This window comes from Thalassophryne amazonica, chromosome 6 (assembly GCF_902500255.1).
Source record: "Thalassophryne amazonica chromosome 6, fThaAma1.1, whole genome shotgun sequence".
Lineage (NCBI taxonomy): Eukaryota > Metazoa > Chordata > Actinopteri > Batrachoidiformes > Batrachoididae > Thalassophryne > Thalassophryne amazonica.
In genome coordinates this window covers 13,804,543-13,826,548 of record NC_047108.1, presented here as the reverse complement: position 1 = coordinate 13,826,548, position 22,006 = coordinate 13,804,543, and the positions used below count along the sequence as shown (strand labels likewise).

The window sequence follows — 22,006 nt, the reverse complement described above, 5'->3', positions numbered from 1 at the left end:
TAAAAAGAACACATGACATTTCTGCTAAGGTTTGGCAGAGGGTACACGGAAGACTTGTGCTTCATTCCAGTTCATTTTCTTGTGTGAAAATCCTTTTGTTCCACTCCAAGATGAAGCTCAATAACTGATGATGTGACAGACTACAGCTGCACTCTGCACACTTCTTCCGATCACAACCACAGAAGCGTATGCTTGAGTTGTCTTGGGTGTCTGGGTGGCTTCCCTCACTCTCTTCGTTCTTGCATGGTCACCCAGTTTATGAGAACTGCCCTCCTCCAGACAGATTTACCATACAGAACCATACTGTTTGACTTGTCTAATATATAAGATTATTTACTGTAAATTTAAGGGTGCCAATAACTGTGCCATAAGTACATTTTACATGTATTTTTTATTTCAGTGATAAGCTTTTTTAGTATAATGACTTTGGACATTTTTATTAAATATTGTGATTGTACAAAATTGGCTCATTTGCATTTATTTCCAAACATATTTTTATGAAATATATTTTTAATTATCAGTAATTCTGATCAGTACCAAAAAATTTGTTGATTGTGGGACGGCTTGTAAACAGAAGTGGAACCATTAGCTTCATAGCTGGTGTATGTGTACCAGCAGATGCTGCATAACCAGGAGTTGTGCCAAAACGACAACCCGTGCTTCGTTTATTGAGTCCCTGCCCCCCAAAATACCCACAGTCCACAGTGACCCACCATGACGCTGCGGTTAAAAGCCCAACAAGTGCCAAGTTATTGCACATAAGCTCGATTTTAGCGCTGACTCTGTGGTCAGATGGTGTTCGAGTCTTTTATACCCTGACCTGTGATGTCATAGAGAGTCCATGCACATGTGGCACAAGCAGAAATAATAAACCATTTTTCAAAAAACCCACAAAAGGGTATAAAGTTAAAAACTGTTGGTGCTGTTAACGTGCTGAGGGTTTTAGTTTCACACCAACATTTCCTACTTTCAGTCCTCACGGTGCATTTGTTCGCTCTTTATTTTTGCTGAAGGGCAGCAATCATCCCATCAAGCCTTGTTCCTTCTCATCCCGTCCAGTCTAATTCCTTCTCATCCCGTCCAGGTTATTCCTTCTCATCCCATGCAGACTTATTCCTTCTCACCCCGTCCAGTTGAATTCCTTCTCATCCTGTCCAGCCTTATTCATTTTCATCCCGTCCAACTTTCTTCCTTCTCATCCCGTCCAGCCTTATTCCTTCTCATCCCGTCCAGCCTACTCCTTCTTATCCCGTCCAACCTTATTCCTTCTCATCCCTTCCAGCCTTACTCCTTCTCATCCCTTCCAGCCTTATTCTTTCTCAGGTTTGGCTCACAGTTCCTCCATCGCCTCGAAGAGTGCTCTCTCTCTGTTTTAAGTTCTGTTTTAACACCTCAGTGGTGTTATAGTTTAAATACCCTGTTGTCGATGTAGAGTGCATTCAGGAGGAATTTTCTGTCCACCCCGCATTGTGTCTCCTGAGCTGGTGTTTCTCCCTCTGTGGACTCCTCGTTCTGCTCAGCTGTAGATTTTTGATCTCTGTTTGGAGGCCATATTGTCCTTGCCACTGTTGTTCTACACCTCAATGGTCTTGAAGTATATCTTGGCATATATGGAGTCCAGCTGGCTGTGCAGTGCATGGAAGGACGGCCTCTTGGAGGGCTCAGGGGCCCAGCAATCAATCATGATGCGGTAAATGTTCTGAGGACAGCGGGTGGGGCACGGCAGCCGGAACCCTGACGCCAGCAGATCCAACACCTCCTTATTGCTTTTTCCTAGAAAACATGTGAAGGGGTGGGGGGACAATAACATCTTATTTAACTTGTTCTTTAACAAATACAGAAACTGTCAAAGTCCTAAAATATGAGTAAGGGCCCCTTCACACATTTGGTCGATTTGCTTAGAAATTGCACATGAAACAGGAATTGTGAGCAAAACGTGTAAATTTGTAGCTGCCTCCAACGCCTCGTACACCTGTTGCTGCAACTATTTGCGCACACCAGCAGCTGAAAGACAGAGTGTGTGCTGTGGGAGCCCATCAAACCCTCTTGCGGCAGATGTCAGCCAAATTCCAGGTGATACATACAAACATGTTACACCACTCGCTTGGCACTTAGAAAGTGTGTGGCCATTCATGCTATCATCACAAACACAGTCAGGAGACGATCACTTTCAAGCTGGAGGTGAAATGTGTCTAAGTGCCCTACGACTGTGAAATTGTCGCGTGTACATGTGGCGTGCCAGAGTGTCGGCTCCCCCCACAACATGTGTGCATGTGTTTTGTGTGTCCCCCCGCACCCTCACCCCACAACACATCTGTGCATGTGGTTTGCCCCCCCCCCCCATAGGTGAGGCATCTCTCATCTGATCACAGAGTGACATCTTGGTCTGTGCGCTGACAGGACAGGGGGCGTGGCTGGCTAACCACAGCTGTTGAGACATCTCCGGTTCTGGACATCACAGCTGCAGCACGTCCCATGTTTTAACGTACACGCGCGTGTGTGTGTGCTTGTGTGGAAATACATAAACACATATAATGCTTTTGAGATGGGAGGAGAAAAGCGGCCGTCACTCTGTTTGGACAAGCAGCAGGCTATCTGAATGTAACGTCTGACAGGACACGTGTTGGGCCATGAGCAGCGCGCCACACGACCAGGACAAGCTAACAGTACGACAAATACACCACTTTCAGTCACATATCAGCAGAACTATACCATACCAAACAATGTTTGATCAGTTATCACAGCGTATTTTTTTTTAAGAAAATATATTTATCTGCTTGTTGATTTTAGCCATTTCACTCTCCTGTTACAAGAGAGTAATTGTAGTGCAATAGTTAAGTTTCCGTCTGGTAATCAGAGTGTGTGGGTTTGAATCCTGTGGCGCTTTTTTATTATTATTTTTATTTAACCAGGGTTATTTAACAGCCCCTTCATGACTGTATGTCTGTGACCATGGGTCATCTACAGAGGAACAGACGGATCACATTTGTATTGCCTGCTTGATAAATGCGCTGTTTTATATAGTGTGTGGGTTTATTTCATTTTAAATATGTCCCTCTCCTTCCTCATATCAGACAGGTTCCCGCAGCTTTCACAGGACTGTGATTGTAGGGGAGGTGATGGTCTAGTGATTAAGGCATTGGGCTTGAGACCAGAAGATCCTCGGTTCAAATCCCAGCCTGACTGGAAAATCACTAAGGGCCCTTGGGCAAGGTCCTTAATCCCCTAGTTGCTCCCGGTGTGTAGTGAATGACTTGTAGGGCAGCAGCCTCACATCAGGGTGAATGTGAGGCATTATTGTAAAGTGCTTTGAGCATCTGATGCAGATGGAAAAGTGCTATATAAATGCAGTCCATTTAAATGCAGTCCATTTAGCTCAGTGGTAAAGTTTCTGACTGGCAGTCAGAGCTGTTGAAAGGTGTGGGTTTGAGTCCCGTGGGTGGCATGTAATTTTTTTGTTTGTTTTTTATTTTCAGCAGTGCAGCTGCTGTGAAAAGCTGCTGTGTTCCCACATGCACAAAACCGTCAGAACATGTATTTTTTTAAATGTATTTTTTCTTCACAGCAGCTGCACGATGTGTAACCACATTCTGCCCTAAGGGGCAGAATGACAAATTTGCCAAAGGTCAATCATTGGGATCAAGGTCATCAGAGTCAAAGGTCAAAATTGAAGGTTTTCACTCTGATTTGCATCAACTTTGTTACACGCATGCAGGGGAGCTTTAGGGTTGTCCAGCAATGTCACATTTGCAAAAGGTCAGCCATTGGGGTCAAGGTCATGTCTGCCTGTTTACTCCTCCCAGGTGGCTACAAAACTGCCCTAAATAAATAAATAAGTAATACTAACATTCCTTTATACAGCACTTTAGCTCAAAACGTATATAGTATTTAACATAATAAAACCAGTTAAAACCAGTTCATATAGACTGCCAAGAAGAAAGAAATTAAAAACAGTAAATATAATTCAGACCATGAACAAAATAATGATAAACTGAAGGAAATAAATAAGTTTTAAGATTTGCGTTAAAAGATTCAGTTGAACTGGACTTTCAAATGTCAATAGACAAAGCGTAGGAGCACAGTAAGCAAAGCCTCTAAAACCTGCTGACTTCATTTTGGCACAGGTCAAGGCCAAGGAATCTGATTTTCAACCCGACATGTAGATGGATTCCAGAAGTGTTCTAGTGTGGTCAGTCAGAAGACAAATATTTGGGTGAAGGTCAATGCCATTCATTGAACCCGACCAATATATCGGTTAATGCCCACGACTGTATCCAGTGGTGGGCACAGTTCCGCTAATCCGCTAATTGGTAAAGCTAACTTTTTTGTTAGCGGGATGCATGAAGACAAAAGCTCTGGCTTGTTGTTCATTTTGGGTTTGTGGTCACCTTTGAATGTAGTCAGAAGCCCTGGCGGTGTTTAAACTCAAAACTGGCTTATCAGTAGCCAACAAAAACTTTTAGTGAATACTAAAAGTTAGCGGTTAGTGGTTAGCTGTAATTTCTGTTAAATTTTATAGCAGTTTATTGGTTTAGCGTTATAAAGATAACATTTCAGTTAGGGGACTAGCGGTTATCAAAGCTAACTTTTCGGTTAGCTGTGCCCACCACTGACTGTATCTATGTACTTTATTTTGGCTGATATGAAAACTTTTTTATTTTACTCGTAACAAATAAACAGAAAATAATTTGGCTGTTGGAAATGGTGTCATTACATAATTTGTCCAGCAGAGGGTATTCCAGCAGCATTGTTTACAATGCTGTCAAGCATGACTGGGACACCGTTCATCCCTCAATCACATTAGCTACAAGCAGTGCTTAATTTGTAAAGTGGGAGGTCCCGGAGCGCAGAGGATGGGTGGCTCCGGTGCAGAAAAAAAAGAAGGGCGGGGGGGCTTGCGAACAACGCTGTGCGCCACACCGAAAATAAACTGGGCATGTATTGTAGGCCTAATAACACTAGTCACACCAAATCCAGATAGAGTACAAATTCCTGTTTAATGATGTACAGTGATCCCTTGTTTATCGCGGGAGTTACATTCTAAAAATAACCTGCGATAAACGAAATCCATCACATTTTCTCACTTTTCTCTCCTGTGTAAACACTCTCTTTTTTCTTCTGTGCGAGAACATTATAAACAGACACACGCAGAACACAATGCGCGGCTCTCCCTTCGCTCACTGCCTCCGGGAGTACGGATGCGGGACCCGCAAAGAATCCAAGTCCTCTCTCGGTGGCCACGGAGCTCTGCGGCTGCGGTGTCAACATCTGGATCAAAACAGCGCCCGTAGCCTCTGGACCTGTTGCCAGATTTTGCACAATTCCGCACAGCAGACAGGGCGGTATGAGTGGCAGTGAGAGCAATTGCGGTGATTTTTTTAAAAATATTTTGTTAGTTAAGAGAGGTGGCGGATCACCGGATTAAGTATAAATAGCTGGCGGAGCCAACGTCAGAGCTTCCGGAGCGCACGTCCGAGGTTCCGGAGCGCGCTCCGGCTTGCTCCCCCCCTAAAATTAAGCCCTGGCTACAAGAGACAGAGGCAAAGTGACCAGCTGCCATTTATTTTTCAGTAAGAGTGGGTGTTTTACAACAATGAGACACAAGTGGGCGTTACACCACCAGCTTGGCAGAGCAGCACTAGATGAGGAGTACGTTTTATCCAAAGCTGAGCGATGCAACACAGCTACTGCTAATCCAACTGATGAATGTCAGTTGGTTGTTGGTTTTATTTATAATTATTTATGATAAATATTAAAAAATAATAATGATTAAACTGTAAAACATCAAGACTTAATTATATTTCTTTGTCATAAGGGTTTGATATTGAAATTTTTGGAATCATTGCCAGGTAGCGCAGTGAGTGGTTTAGTGGTTAGCACTGTTGCTTCACAGCAAAAAGGTTGTGGGATCGATTCCTGGGGTCTTTCTGTGTGGACTTTGTTTCCCCGTGTTTGTGTGGGTTCCCTCCGGGTGCTCTGGCTTCCTCCCACAGATGGACTAAAAACTTTAACTTAACTGTAGGTGTGAGTGTGAATGTTTGTCTGTATGTAGCCCTGCGACAGATGGGTGTCCTGTCCAGGGTGAACCCCGCCTTACACTGTATGACTGCTGGGATAATCTCCAGCCCCCCTGTTGCTCCTCCAGTTAATCAATCAATCAATCAATCAATTTTTTTATATAGCGCCAAATCACAACAAACAGTTGCCCCAAGGCGCTTTATATTGTAAGGCAAGGCCATACAATAATTATGTAAAACCCCAACGGTCAAAACGACCCCCTGTGAGCAAGCACTTGGCTACAGTGGGAAGGAAAAACTCCCTTTTAACAGGAAGAAACCTCCAGCAGAACCAGGCTCAGGGAGGGGCAGTCTTCTGCTGGGACTGGTTGGGGCTGAGGGAGAGAACCAAGAAAAAGACATGCTGTGGAGGGGAGCAGAGATCGATCACTAATGATTAAATGCAGAGTGGTGCATACAGAGCAAAAAGAGAAAGAAACAGTGCATCATGGGAACCCCCCAGCAGTCTACGTCTATAGCAGCATAACTAAGGGATGGTTCAGGGTCACCTGATCCAGCCCTAACTATAAGCTTTAGCAAAAAGGAAAGTTTTAAGCCTAATCTTAAAAGTAGAGAGGGTGTCTGTCTCCCTGATCTGAATTGGGAGCTGGTTCCACAGGAGAGGAGCCTGAAAGCTGAAGGCTCTGCCTCCCATTCTACTCTTACAAACCCTAGGAACTACAAGTAAGCCTGCAGTCTGAGAGCGAAGCGCTCTATTGGGTGATATGGTACTACGAGGTCCCTAAGATAAGATGGGACCTGATTATTCAAAACCTTATAAGTAAGAAGAAGAATTTTAAATTCTATTCTAGAATTAACAGGAAGCCAATGAAGAGAGGCCAATATGGGTGAGATATGCTCTCTCCTTCTAGTCCCCGTCAGTACTCTAGCTGCAGCATTTTGAATTAACTGAAGGCTTTTTAGGGAACTTTTAGGACAACCTGATAATAATGAATTACAATAGTCCAGCCTAGAGGAAATAAATGCATGAATTAGTTTTTCAGCATCACTCTGAGACAAGACCTTTCTGATTTTAGAGATATTGCGTAAATGCAAAAAAGCAGTCCTACATATTTGTTTAATATGCGCTTGAATGACATATCCTGATCAAAAATGACTCCAAGATTTCTCACAGTATTACTAGAGGTCAGGGTAATGCCATCCAGAGTAAGGATCTGGTTAGACACCATGTTTCTAAGATTTGTGGGGCCAAGTACAATAACTTCAGTTTTATCTGAGTTTAAAGCAGGAAATTAGAGGTCATCCATGTCTTTATGTCTGTAAGACAATCCTGCAGTTTTAGCTAATTGGTGTGTGTCCTCTGGCTTCATGGATAGATAAAGCTGGGTATCATCTGCGTAACAATGAAAATTTAAGCAATACCGTCTAATAATACTGCCTAAGGGAAGCATGTATAAAGTAAATAAAATTGGTCCTAGCACAGAACCTTGTGGAACTCCATAATTAACTTTAGTCTGTGAAGAAGATTCCCCATTTACACGAACAAATTGTAATCTATTAGACAAATATGATTCAAACCACCGCAGCGCAGTGCCTTTAATACCTATGGCATGCTCTAATCTCTGTAATAAAATTTTATGGTCAACAGTATCAAAAGCAGCACTGAGGTCTAACAGAACAAGCACAGAGATGAGTCCACTGTCCGAGGCCATAAGAAGATCATTTGTAACCTTCACTAATGCTGTTTCTGTACTATGATGAATTCTAAAACCTGACTGAAACTCTTCAAATAGACCATTCCTCTGCAGATGATCAGTTAGCTGTTTTACAACTACCCTTTCAAGAATTTTTGAGAGAAAGGAAGGTTGGAGATTGGCCTATAATTAGCTAAGATAGCTGGGTCAAGTGATGGCTTTTTAAGTAATGGTTTAATTACTGCCACCTTAAAAGCCTGTGGTACATAGCCAACTAACAAAGATAGATTGATCATATTAAGATCGAAGCATTAAATAATGGTAGGGCTTCCTTGAGCAGCCTGGTAGGAATGGGGTCTAATAAACATGTTGATGGTTGGATGAAGTAACTAATGAGAATAACTCAGACAGAACAATCGGAGAGAAAGAGTCTAACCAAATACCGGCATCACTGAAAGCAGCCAAAGATAACGATACGTCTTTGGGATGGTTATGAGTAATTTTTTCTCTAATAGTTAAAATTTGTTAGCAAAGAAAGTCATGAAGTCATTACTAGTTAAAGTTAATGGAATACTCAGCTCAATAGAGCTCTGACTCTTTGTCAGTCTGGCTACAGTGCTGAAAAGAAACCTGGGTTGTTCTTATTTTCTTCAATTAGTGATGAGTAGAAAGATGTCCTAGCTTTACGGAGGGCTTTTTTATAGAGCAACAGACTCTTTTTCCAGGCTAAGTGAAGATCTTCTAAATTAGTGAGACGCCATTTCCTCTCCAACTTACGGGTTATCTGCTTTAAGCTACGAGTTTGTGAGTTATACCACGGAGTCAGACACTTCTGATTTAAAGCTCTCTTTTTCAGAGGAGCTACAGCATCCAAAGTTGTCTTCAATGAGGATGTAAAACTATTGACGAGATACTCTATCTCCCTTACAGAGTTTAGGTAGCTACTCTGCACTGTGTTGGTATATGGCATTAGAGAACATAAAGAAGGAATCATATCCTTAAACCTAGTTACCAGCGCTTTCTGAAAGACTTCTAGTGTAATGAAACGTATTCCCCACTGCTGGGTAGTCCATCAGAGTAAATGTAAATGTTATTAAGAAATGATCAGACAGAAGGGAGTTTTCAGGGAATACTGTTAAGTCTTCTATTTCCATACCATAAGTCAGAACAAGATCTAAGATATGATTAAAGTGGTGGGTGGACTCATTTACTTTTTGAGCAAAGCCAATAGAGTCTAATAATAGATTAAATGCAGTGTTGAGGCTGTCATTCTCAGCATCTGTGTGGATGTTAAAATCGCCCACTATAATTATCTTATCTGAGCTAAGCACTAAGTCAGACAAAAGGTCTGAAAATTCACAGAGAAACTCACAGTAACGACCAGGTGGACGATAGATAATAACAAATAAAACTGGTTTTTGGGACTTCCAATTTGGATGGACAAGACTAAGAGACAAGCTTTCAAATGAATTAAAGCTCTGTCTGGGTTTTGGATTAATTAATAAGATGGAATGGAAGATTGCTGCTAATCCTCCACCCCGGCCCATGCTACGAGCATTCTGACAGTTAGTGTGACTCGGGGGTGTTGACTCATTTAAACTAACATATTCATCCTGCTGTAACCAGGTTTCTGTTAGGCAGAATAAATCAATATGTTGATCAATTATTATATCATTTACCAACAGGGACTTAGAAGAGAGAGACCTAATGTTTAATAGACCACATTTAACTGTTTTAGTCTGTGGTGCAGTTGAAGGTGCTATATTATTTTTTCTTTTGAATTTTTATGCTTAAATAGATTTTTGCTGGTTATTGGTAGTCTGGGAGCAGGCACCGTCTCTACGGGGATGGGGTAATGAGGGGATGGCAGGGGGAGAGAAGCTGCAGAGAGGTGTGTAAGACTACAACTCTGCTTCCTGTCCCAACCCTGGATAGTCACGGTTTGGAGGATTTAAGAAAACTGGCCAGATTTCTAGAAATGAGAGCTGCTCCATCCAAAGTGGGATGGATGCCGTCTCTCCTAACAAGACCAGGTTTTCCCCAGAAGCTTTGCCAATTATCTATGAAGCCCACCTCATTTTTTGGACACCACTCAGACAGCCAGCAATTCAAGGAGAACATGCGGCTAAACATGTCACTCCCGGTCCGATTGGGGAGGGGCCCAGAGAAAACTACAGAGTCCGACATTGTTTTTGCAAAGTTACACACCGATTTAATGTTAATTTAGTGACCTCCGATTGGCGTAACCGGGTGTCATTACTGCCGACGTGAATTACAATCTTACCAAATTTCGCTTAGCCTTAGCCAGCAGTTTCAAATTTCCTTCAATGTCGCCTGCTCTGGCCCCCGGAAGACAATTGACTATGGTTGCTGGTGTCGCTAACTTCACATTTCTCAAAACAGAGTCGCCAATAACCAGAGTTTGATCCTCGGCGGGTGTGTCGTCGAGTGGGAAAAAAACGGTTAGAGATATGAACGGGTGGCGGTGTACACGGGGCTTCTGTTTAGGGCTACGCTTCCTCCTCACAGTCACCCAGCTCGGCCTGCTTTCCCGGCTGCTCGGGATCTGCCAGGGGGAACTAACGGCGGCTAAGCTACCTTGGTCCGCACCGACTACAGGGGCCTTGCTAGCTGTAGAATTTTCCACGGTGTGGAGCCGAGTCTCCAATTCGCCCAGCCTGGCCTCCAAAGCTACGAATAAGCTACACTTATTACAAGTACCATTACTGCTAAAGGAGGCCGAGGAATAACTAAACATTTCACACCAGAGCAGAAAGTGCGGGAGAGACAGGAGAAGCCGCCATGCTAAATCGGCTAAGAGCTAGTAGCTACGCTAAGCTAGCGGATTCCTAAAAACACGCAAAGTGAATAATGTGTAAATAATTTAGAGGTGATTCAGCAGAAGGAGTGCTTTAGTTAAGGCACGTAAAGATTACACTGGGAAACAAATCGTAATCTAGATAACTAGATCAATCTAACTGCGCAGATTAAACAGCTAACAGATACAGAAAAACACCGCTGTGCTCCGGAACAGGAAGTGATACAATACCGCAGTGAGAGCCAACCACCAGTAGAGGCAAGCAAGATGTTAATGCTTACATTAAGTGGAGTAAGCGGGTATAGAAAATGGATGGATGGAATCATTGGCGTTTTCCATGCCAATATTGAGAGATATGTACATTAGTGTTATTGGTAATCCCCAACAAACATCCATATCGGCCGGGATCTAGTCATTAGGGTCAAATGTCGTATAGCTGTAGCCCATACTGTGGTCATGCCAACAGGTCCTCCAACCTGTGTCAATAAAGATGACAAATTTGATTCATAATACAACTGATAGAATTTGAATGAGAACCAGGAGATTTGACCACATTTCATGAAAATTCAGTAAGGTATATCTTATATATATAGTCCATTTCTAAGGTGGAACTATGCTAGTATACAACAGTATATCTAAATATCTAAAAAGGAAGAGTAAAATAGAAGAGTAGAAAAAAGTAGAGTAGAGCCACTCGTGTTGGTTTTACTTCACAAACTCCATGTAAATGTGGGAGATAATTTGCAGGGTTGTGTTCCTGGGGTTAAGAAGAAGTCAGCAGGTCACAGAGCTTTTGCATATCATACTCCAGTCTTGTGGATCAGTCTGTTTGTGGACATTTGAAAGTCCACAACTGTGGAATCCTTTAAAATCAACATCAAAATATATCCATTTATACAATCATAGTTAGCTTATCATTTTTAACCAATCACAAACTGATTTAATCAGATGTTAATGGCCTTGTCCCACTGGCGTTTAGGAGGATTTGCGGCTGGAATGAGCACAAAAGTGGCCCACGTCCACCAAACAACCGCAATAACCGTGTAACATTCCTGTATGAGTCGGCCGCCATCCGAACATGTCCGTGATCATCCGCAGAGGCACGCATGTCCGCCAGCAGGATTTTGAGCGGCTCAAAATCCTGCTGCGGATGAGATCCGCATCACTGCCTGAAACAATACTGAAGACATACGCAGGACATACACAACCGACGCGCCGCATATCCCCTGTCATCCGCTGATATCCGCAACCGACGGGTTTGGCGCGGCTTGGCAGCGACCGGGACAGCATGCACAAACAGATATGACACGTGCCAGGCACGGCCACATCACGGTCGCAAATGGTATGTCGCGCATGCAGACAGCGTGGGCACGGATGAAGCGAGTGCATCACGGCCGCTGTGCCCCCTCATGGGGGCGCCTCCGTGGTCGCCTTCGCTTCTGTTCCTGTTATATCCGCTTTTCTTCCTCATGTATTCGCTGATCCACCCCGGGACATTTGTCTTTCCGCCCACCTTTGTTGCGGACGCTCAGCTTTTGTCTCCTCATTTCATGCGCAAATCCAGGGCCCTAAAATCACTATATTGGACAAACAGAACATCACCTGAAATCTATTGACATTTTGCCCAAAACAAGTCAGTTAAACATGGACATTGAAATGAACTTTTTATTGTAACAGACTGACTGCACTAAGTCAACGTGACACCTGATAACTGGCACCAATTCTTAACTTAAAAATGGCTCTAAGTGGACACAACAAAACAGACTCAAACTTGCATGTTGTCCTCGCCTACCTTCATACGGCATCTTGCCGCGTGACATAATTTCATAGAGCAGCACCCCGAACGACCAGATGTCCGATTTGACAGAGAACTGCTGGTGAAGGGCTGCTTCAGGCGCTGTCCACCGCACGGGGATCTTTGTGGTACGGCTCGCCTTGTACACGCTGTCCTGCAGAGACACACAACGTCCACAAGTTGGTGCACGTTTTCCAGATGCACTGTGAGATCTGATGTTTCTCAAATTGTTTCTGTCCTGGTGCAAAGACAGCAGGTGGCGGTCACGCTCCTTATTCAGTTGTCTTGCAGGAACATTTCATCAGTGTGCACTGAGACTGTGCATCAGCATCAAACTTTACCCTGCAAAGGTTGATGCTTTGGCTGCGATTGGGGAAACAAACCCGGATCGGCAACGGATTTTTTTTTTAACTTGACAAAATTGTGAAAAAATTTTGTGGTATTTTCATCAGTTTGAAAAAAATCCATAGGACTTGGTAGGTGCGTACATTCTACTGAGCGGCCTAGCTACAGTCTGCAACTTTCTATTTGCGCAAACTCCACCCACTGTTTTGCTTTCTTTTAGAAGAAGAAGACCAAGCGACCTTTATTGTCATTGGTACATATCAGAAGTCCCTTCGGCTGCTCCCTTGTTTGCACTCATGGTTGCCACAGCAAATCTGAGGTGGATCTTGGCTCCTTTCTCTTCCCTCTCTACAGTGCAGAGTTCATGTGCAACTCTGTCAAGTGTCACCTGCAAATGTTCTCTGATCACCGGTCTCATCCCTGATGAGGATAACAGAGAGTACAGAGTGGTGACCCAGGACTTTGTGGATTGGTGTCAGTGGAACCGCCTCCAGATCAGTGCGGAGAAAACCAAAGAGCTAGTGGTAGATTTCCACAGGTGCTTTCCCACTGACACTGGTGAAGATCCAGGGAACGGATACTGAGAGTGGACTCTTACAAAGTACCTGGTGTTCACCTAAACAATAAACTGGACTGGTCCAACAACAACTACTGCATTTAGTAAGAAAGCCAGAGCAGACCTCTACCTGCTGAGGCGACTCAGGTCCTTGGACTGCAGGGGGCGCTCCTGAAGACCTTCTTTGACCTCTGTAGTGGCATCAGCCATTTTTTACAGAGTGGGTCTGCTGAGCAGCACAAGTGCTGAGAAGAGGAGACTTGACAAAGTGATTAGGAAGGCCAGCTCTGTCTTGGACGTCCCCTGGACTCCATGCAGGAGTCCGGATGCCCTTCCTGATGCAACTCCACATTATACGTAGAAACGCAGCTATTACTGCCATTGTACATATATGCAACAAAATTTGTCCTCTCTGCATTACTCACTCACTCATCTTCAAGCCCTTACTCCAATTAAAGGTCACGTTAGGGCAGCAGTCATAGGGCATGACGCGGTGTACAACCTGGAAGGACGCCAGTCAGTCACAAGGCCACATATAGACAAACAAAACACCTGCAACGCACACCTATGGACAATTATAGTTTCCAATCCACCTAACCTGCATTTTTTGGATCTGGGAGGAAGTCGGAGCACCCGGAGGAAACCCACACAAACATGGGGAGAACATGCACACTCCACACAGAAAGGTTCATGGGATCAATTCTCACCTGTGACCTTCTTGCTGTGAGGTAACAGTTCTAACCACTAAGCCACCGTGCTTCCCCCTCTGCATTTAACTCTCCGCAATTACACTTAGATACAATCCAACCACTAGGGGCAGTGTAAAGCCACAGTCAGGCACCTGAGGACCAACTCTAGATGTACAAACGCTGCCTTCGTCAGGGCAAGAGAAAGGAAGAGAGACCGTAAATAAACACTAAGCCACCGTGCTAACCACAAACTCCACCCACTCTTTGCTCTCTTTTGCACAAACCCCACCCACTCTTTTGCACAAACCCCGCCCACTGTTTTGGTTCTCTTTTGAACAAACCCCGCCTACTGTTTTTCACGCTTTTACACTAATCCCACCCTCTGTTTTATTTGTACTAAACATAGTTATTTGCACTCACACCGGCCACTGATTTTCTCATTTGCATTATACCCGCCCACTGTTGTTTATTTGCACAAACCCAGCCCACTGTTTGCCATTCGTTTGCACTAATCCCATACTCTGTTTTATTTGTGCTAACTGTAGTTATTTGCACTCATGCTGGCCACTGATTTTCTTTCATTGCACAAACCCCGCCCACTGTTGCTTATTTGCACAAACCCCACCCACTGTTTGTCATTCGTTCGCACTAATTCCACCCTCTGTTTTATTTGTACTAACCATAGTTATTTGCACTCACGCCAGCCACTGATTTTCTCATTTGCACTATACCCACCCACTGTTGTTTTATTTGCACAAACCCAGCCCACTGTTTGCCATTTGTTTGCACTAATCAAATCAAATCAAATCAATTTTATTTATATAGCGCCAAATCACAACAAACAGTTGCCCCAAGGCGCTTCATATTGTAAGGCAAAGCATACAATAATTACAGAAAAACCCCAACTGTCAAAACGACCCCCTGTGAGCAAGCACTTGGCGACAGTGGGAAGGAAAAACTCCCTTTTAACAGTAAGAAACCTCCAGCAGAACCAGGCTCAGGGAGGGGCAGTCCTTCTGCTGTGACTGGTTGGGGCTGAGGGAGAGAACCAGGAAAAAGACATGCTGTGGAGGGGAGCAGAGATCAATCACTAATGATTAAATGCAGAGTGGTGCATACAGAGCAAAAAGAGAAAGAAACACTCAGTGCATCATGGGAACCCCCCAGCAGTCTAAGTCTATAGCAGCATAACTAAGGGATGGTTCAGGGTCACCTGATCCAGCCCTAACTATAAGCTTTAGCAAAAAGGAAAGTTTTAAGCCTAATCTTAAAAGTAGAGAGGGTGTCTGTCTCCCTGATCTGAATTGGGAGCTGGTTCCAGAGGAGAGGAGCCTGAAAGCTGAAGGCTCTGCCTCCCATTCTACTCTTACAAACCCTAGGAACTACAAGTAAGCGTGCAGTCTGACAGCGAAGCGCTCTATTGGGGTGATATGGTACTATGAGGTCCCTAAGATAAGATGGGACCTGATTATTCAAAACCTTATAAGTAAGAAGAAGAATTTTAAATTCTATTCTAGAATTAACAGGAAGCCAATAAAGAGAGGCCTATATGGGTGAGATATACTCTCTCCTTCTAGTCCCTGTCAGTACTCTAGCTGCAGCATTTTGAATTAACTGAAGGCTTTTCAGGGAACTTTTAGGACAACCTAATAATAATGAATTACAATAGTCCAGCCTAGAGGAATTAAATGCATGAATTAGTTTTTCAGCATCACTCTGAGACAAGACCTTTCTAATTTTAGAGATATTGCGCAAATGCAAAAAAACAGTCCTACATATTTGTTAATATGCGCATTGAATGACATATCCTGATCAAAAATGACTCCAAGATTTCTCACAGTATTACTAGAGGTCAGGGTAATGCCATCCAGAGTAAGGATCTGGTTAGACACCATGTTTCTAAGATTTGTGGGGCCAAGTACAATAACTTCAGTTTTATCTGAGTTTAAAAGCAGGAAATTAGAGGTCATCCATGTCTTTATGTCTGTAAGACAATCCTGCAGTTTAGCTAATTGGTGTGTGTCCTCTGGCTTCATGGATAGATAAAGCTGAGTATCATCTGCGTAACAATGAAAATTTAAGCAATGCTGTCTAATAATACTGCCTAAGGGAAGCATGTATAAAGTGAATAAAATTGGTCCTAGCACAGAACCTTGTGGAACTCCATAATTAACTTTAGTCTGTGACGAAGATTCCCCATTTACATGAACAAATTGTAATCTATTAGATAAATATGATTCAAACCACCGCAGCGCAGTGCCTTTAATACCTATGGCATGCTCTAATCTCTGTAATAAAATTTTATGGTCAACAGTATCAAAAGCAGCACTGAGGTCTAACAGAACAAGCACAGAGATGAGTCCACTGTCTGAGGCCATAAGAAGATCATTTGTAACCTTCACTAATGCTGTTTCTGTACTATGATGAATTCTAAACCCTGACTGAAACTCTTCAAATGGACCATTCCTCTGCAGATGATCAGTTAGCTGTTTTACAACTACCCTTTCAAGAATTTTTGAGAGAAAAGGAAGGTTGGAGATTGGCCTATAATTAGCTAAGATAGCTGGGTCAAGTGATGGCTTTTTAAGTAATGGTTTAATTACTGCCACCTTAAAAGCCTTTGGTACATAGCCAACTAATAAAGACAGATTGATCATATTTAAGATCGAAGCATTAAATAATGGTAGGGCTTCCTTGAGCAGCCTGGTAGGAATGGGGTCTAATAGACATGTTGATGGTTTGGAGGAAGTAACTAATGAAAATAACTCAGACAGAACAATCAGAGAGAAAGAGTCTAACCAAATACCGGCATCACTGAAAGCAGCCAAAGAGAACAATATGTCTTTGGGATGGTTATGAGTAATTTTTCTCTAATAGTTAAAATTTTATTAGCAAAGAAAGTCATGAAGTCATTACTAGTTAAAGTTAAAGGAATACTCGGCTCAATAGAGCTCTGACTCTTTGTAAGCCTGGCTACAGTGCTGAAAAGAAACCTGGGGTTGTTCTTATTTTCTTCAATTAGTGATGAGTAGTAAGATGTCCTAGCTTTACGGAGGGCTTTTTTATAGAGCAACAGACTCTTTTTCCAGGCTAAGTGAAGATCTTCTAAATTAGTGAGACACCATTTCCTCTCCAACGTACAGGTTATCTGCTTTAAGCTGCGAGTTTGTGAGTTATACCACGGAGTCAGGCACTTCTGATTTAAGGCTCTCTTTTTCAGAGGAGCTACAGCATCCAAAGTTGTCCTCAATGAGGATATAAAACTATTGACGAGATAATCTATCTCACTCACAGAGCTTAGGTAGCTACTCTGCCCTGTGTTGGTATATGGCATTGGAGAACATAAAGAAGGAATCATATCCTTAAACCTAGTTACAGCGCTTTCTGAAAGACTTCTACTGTAATGAAACTTATTCCCCACTGCTGGGTAGTCCATCAGAGTAAATGTAAATGTTATTAAGAAATGATCAGACAGAAGGGGGTTTTCAGGGAATACTGTTAAGTCTTCAATTTCCATACCATAATTCAGAACAAGATCTAAGGTATGATTAAAGTGGTGGGTGGACTCATTTACATTTTGAGCAAAGCCAATCTAGTCTAACAATAGATTAAATGCAGTGTTGAGGCTGTCATTCTCAGCATCTGTGTGGATGTTAAAATCGCCCACTATAATTATCTTATCTTAGCTTAGCTTATTAGCAGCAATCTTCCATTCCAGCTTATTAATTAATCAAAAACCTAGACAGAGCTTTAATTCATTTGAAAGCTTGTCTCTTAGTCTTGTCCATCCAAATTGGAAGTCCCAAAAACCAGTTTTATTTGTTATTATCTATCGTCCACCTGGTCGTTACTGTGAGTTTCTCTGTGAATTTTCAGACCTTTTGTCTGACTTAGTGCTTAGCTCAGATAAGATAATTATAGTGGGCGATTTTAACATCCACACAGATGCTGAGAATGACAGCCTCAACACTGCATTTAATCTATTATTAGACTCTATCGGCTTTGCTCAAAAAGTAAATGAGTCCACCCACCACTTTAATCATATTTTGGATCTTGTTCTGACTTATGGTATGGAAATAGAGGACTTAACAGTATTCCCTGAAAACTCCCTTCTGTCTGACGATTTTTAATAACATTTACATTTACCCTGATGGACTACCGTCCAGTGGGGAATAAGTTTCATTACACTAGAAGTCTTTCAGAAAGCGCTGTAACTAGGTTTAAGGATATGATTCCTTCTTTATGTTCTCTAATGTCATATACCAACACAGAGCAGAGTAGCTACCTAAACTCTGTAAGGGAGCTAGAGTATCTCGTCAATAGTTTACATCCTCATTGAAGACAACTTTGGATGCTGTAGCTCCTCTGAAAAAGAGAGCTTTAAATCAGAAGTGTCTGACTCCGTGGTATAACTCACAAACTCGTAGCTTAAAGCAGATAACCCGTAAGTTGGAGAGGAAATGGCGTCTCACTAATTTAGAAGATCTTCACTTAGCCTGGAAAAAGAGTTTGTTGCTCTATAAGAAAGCCCTCCGTGAAGCTAGGACATCTTTCTACTCATCACTAATTGAAGAAAATAAGAACAACCCCAGGTTTCTTTTCAGCACTGTAGCCAGGCTGACAAAGAGTCAGAGCTCTATTGAGCTGAGTATTCCATTAACTTTAACTAGTGATGACTTCATGACTTTCTTTGCTAACAAAATTTTGACTATTAGAGGAAAAATTACTCATAACCATCCCAAAGATGTATCGTTATCTTTGGCTGCTTTCAGTGATGCCGGTATTGGTTAGACTCTTTCTCTCCGATTGTTCTGTCTGAGTTATTTTCATTAGTTACTTCATCCAAACCATCAACATGCTTATTAGACCCCATTCCTGCCAGGCTGCTCAAGGAAGTCCTACCATTATTTAATGCTTCAATCTTAAATATGATCAATCTATCTTTGTTAGTTGGTTATGTACCACAGGCCTTTAAGGTGGCAGTAATTAAACCATTACTTAAAAAGCCATCACTTGACCCAGCTATCTTAGCTAATTATAGGCCAATCTCCAACCTTCCTTTTCTCTCAAAGATTCTTGAGAGGGTAGTTGTAAAACAGCTAACTGATCACCTGCAGAGGAATGGTCTATTTGAAGAGTTTCAGTCAGGTTTAGAATTCATCATAGTACAGAAACAGCATTAGTGAAGGTTACAAATGATCTTCTTATGGCTTCGGACAGTGGACTTATCTCTGTGCTTGTTCTGTTGGACCCCAGTGCTGCTTTTGATACTGTTGACCATAAAATTTTATTACAGAGATTAGAGCATGTCATAGGTATTAAAGGCACTGCGCTGCGGTGGTTTGAATCATATTTGTCTAATAGATTACAGTTTGTTCATGTAAATGGGGAATCTTCTTCACAGACTAAAGTTAATTATGGAGTTCCACAAGGTTCTGTGCTAGGACCAATTTTATTCACTTTATACATGCTTCCCTTGGGCAGTATTATTAGACGGTATTGCTTAAATTTTCATTGTTACGCAGATGATACCCAGCTTTATCTATCCATGAAGCCAGAGGATACACACCAATTAGCTAAACTGCAGGATTGTCTTACAGACATAAAGACATGGATGACCTCTAATTTCCTGCTTTTAAACTCAGATAAAACTGAAGTTATTGTACTTGGCCCCACAAATCTTAGAAGCATGGTGTCTAACCAGATCGTTACTCTGGATGGCATTTCCCTGATCTCTAGTAATACTGTGAGAAATCTTGGAGTTATTTTTGATCAGGATATGTCATTCAAAGCGCATATTAAACAAATATGTAGGACTGCCTTTTGCATTTACGCAATATCTCTAAAATCAGAAAGGTCTTGTCTCAGAGTGATGCTGAAAAACTAATTCATGCATTTATTTCCTCTAGGCTGGACTATTGTAATTCATTATTATCAGGTTGTCCTAAAAGTTCCCTAAAAAGCCTTCAGTTGGTTCAGAATGCTGCAGCTAGAGTACTGACGGGGACTAGCAGGAGAGAGCATATCTCACCCGTGTTGGCCTCTCTTCATTGGCTTCCTGTTAATTCTAGAATAGAATTTAAAATTCTTCTTCTTACTTATAAGGTTTTGAATAATCAGGTCCCATCCTGTCTTAGGGACCTCGTAGTACCATATTACCCCATTAGAGCGCTTCGCTCTCAGACTGCGGGCTTACTTGTAGTTCCTAGGGTTTGTAAGAGTAGAATGGGAGGCAGAGCCTTCAGCTTTCAGGCTCCTCTCCTGTGGAACCAGCTCCCAATTCAGATCAGGGAGACAGATACCCTCTCTACTTTTAAGATTAGGCTTAAAACTTTCCTTTTCGCTAAGGCTTATAGTTAGGGCTGGATCGGGTGACCCTGGACCATCCCTTGGTTATGTTGCTTTAGACGTAGACTGTGGGGGGGTTCCCATGATGCACTGTTTCTTTCTTTTTTTGCTCCGTATGCATCACTCTGCATTTAATCATTAGTGATCGATCTCTGCCCCCCTTCTCGGCATGTCTTTTTCCTGGTTCTTTCCCTCAGCCCCAACCAGTCTCAGCAGAAGACTGCCCCTCCCTGAGCCTGGTTCTGCTGGAGGTTTCTTCCTGTTAAAGGGAGTTTTTCCTTCCCACTGTGGCCAAGTGCTTGCTCATAGGGGGTCGTTTTGACCGTTGGGGTTTTTCATGGTTATTGTATGGCCTTGCCTTGCAATATGGAGCGCCTTGGGGCAACTGTTTGTTGTGATTTGGCGCTATATAAGAAAAAAGTTGATTGATTGATTATCTGAGCTAAGCACTAAGTCAGACAAAAGGTCCGAAAATTCACAGAGAAACTCACAGTAACGACCAGGAGGACGATAGATAACAACAAATAAAACTGGTTTTTGGGACTTCCAATTTGGATGGACAAGACTAAGAGACAAGCTTTCAAATGAATTAAAGCTCTGTCTGGGTTTTTGATTAATTAATAAGCTGGAGTGGAAGATTGCTGCTAATCCTCCGCCTTGGCCCGTGCTACGAGCATTCTGGCAGTTAGTGTGACTCGGGGGTGTTGACTCATTTAAACTAACATATTCATCCTGCTGTAACCAGGTTTCTGTAAGGCAGAATAAATCAATATGTTGATCCATTTTTATATCATTTACTAACAGGGACTTAGAAGAGAGAGATCTATTGTTTAATAGACCACATTTCACTGTTTTAGTCTGTGGTGCAGTTGAAGGTGCTATATTATTTTTTCTTTTGAATTTTTATGATTAAATAGATTTTTACTGGTTATTGGTGGTCTGGGAGCAGGCACCGTCTCTACGGGGATGGGGTAATGAGGGGATGGCAGGGGGAGAGAAGCTGCAGAGAGGTGTGTAAGACTACAACTCTGCTTCCTGGTCCCCAACCCTGGATAGTCACAGTTTGGAGGATTTAAGAAAATTGGCCAGATTCTAGAAATGAGAGCTGCTCCATCCAAAGTGGGATGGATGCCGTCTCTCCTAACAAGACCAGGTTTTCCCCAGAAGCTTTGCCAATTATCTATGAAGCCCACCTCATTTTTTGGACACCACTCAGACAGCCAGCAATTCAAGGAGAACATGCGGCTAAACATGTCACTCCCGGTCCGATTGGGGAGGGGCCCAGAGAAAACTACAGAGTCCGACATTGTTTTTGTAAAGTTACACACCGATTCAATATTAATTTTAGTGACCTCCGATTGGCGTAACCGGGTGTCATTACTGCCGACGTGAATTACAATCTTACCAAATTTACACTTAGCCTTAGCCAGCAGTTTCAAATATCCTTCAATGTCGCCTGCTCTGGCCCCCGGAAGACAATTGACTATGGTTGCTGGTGTCGCTAACTTCACATTTCTCAAAACAGAGTCGCCAATAACCAGAGCTTGATCCTCAGCGGGTGTGTCGCCGAGTGGGGAAAAACGGGTAGAGATGTGAACGGGTTGGCGGTGTATACGGGGCTTCTGTTTAGGGCTACGCTTCCTCCTCACAGTCACCCAGTCGGCCTGCTGGGTGACTGTGTCAGTAATCCCTTACTCTGTTTTATTTGTGCTAACTGTAGTTATTTGCACTCATGCTGGCCACT

General features: G+C 42.7%; 1 protein-coding gene across 1 annotated transcript in view; it reads right to left on the bottom strand.

Annotated features, from left to right (window-relative positions):
* Positions 1-498: 498 nt before the first annotated feature.
* Positions 499-22,006, bottom strand: part of zgc:194282 (tyrosine-protein kinase Srms) — a 94,204-nt gene continuing 72,696 nt past the window's right edge. The window contains exons 7-8 of the mRNA XM_034171772.1: positions 12,322-12,478; positions 499-1,773 (exon numbers count right to left, since the gene is read on the bottom strand). Of these exons, the coding sequence (XP_034027663.1) occupies positions 1,574-1,773; positions 12,322-12,478 (357 nt within the window). The 3' untranslated portion in view covers positions 499-1,573. The remainder of the gene's footprint in view (positions 1,774-12,321; positions 12,479-22,006) is intronic.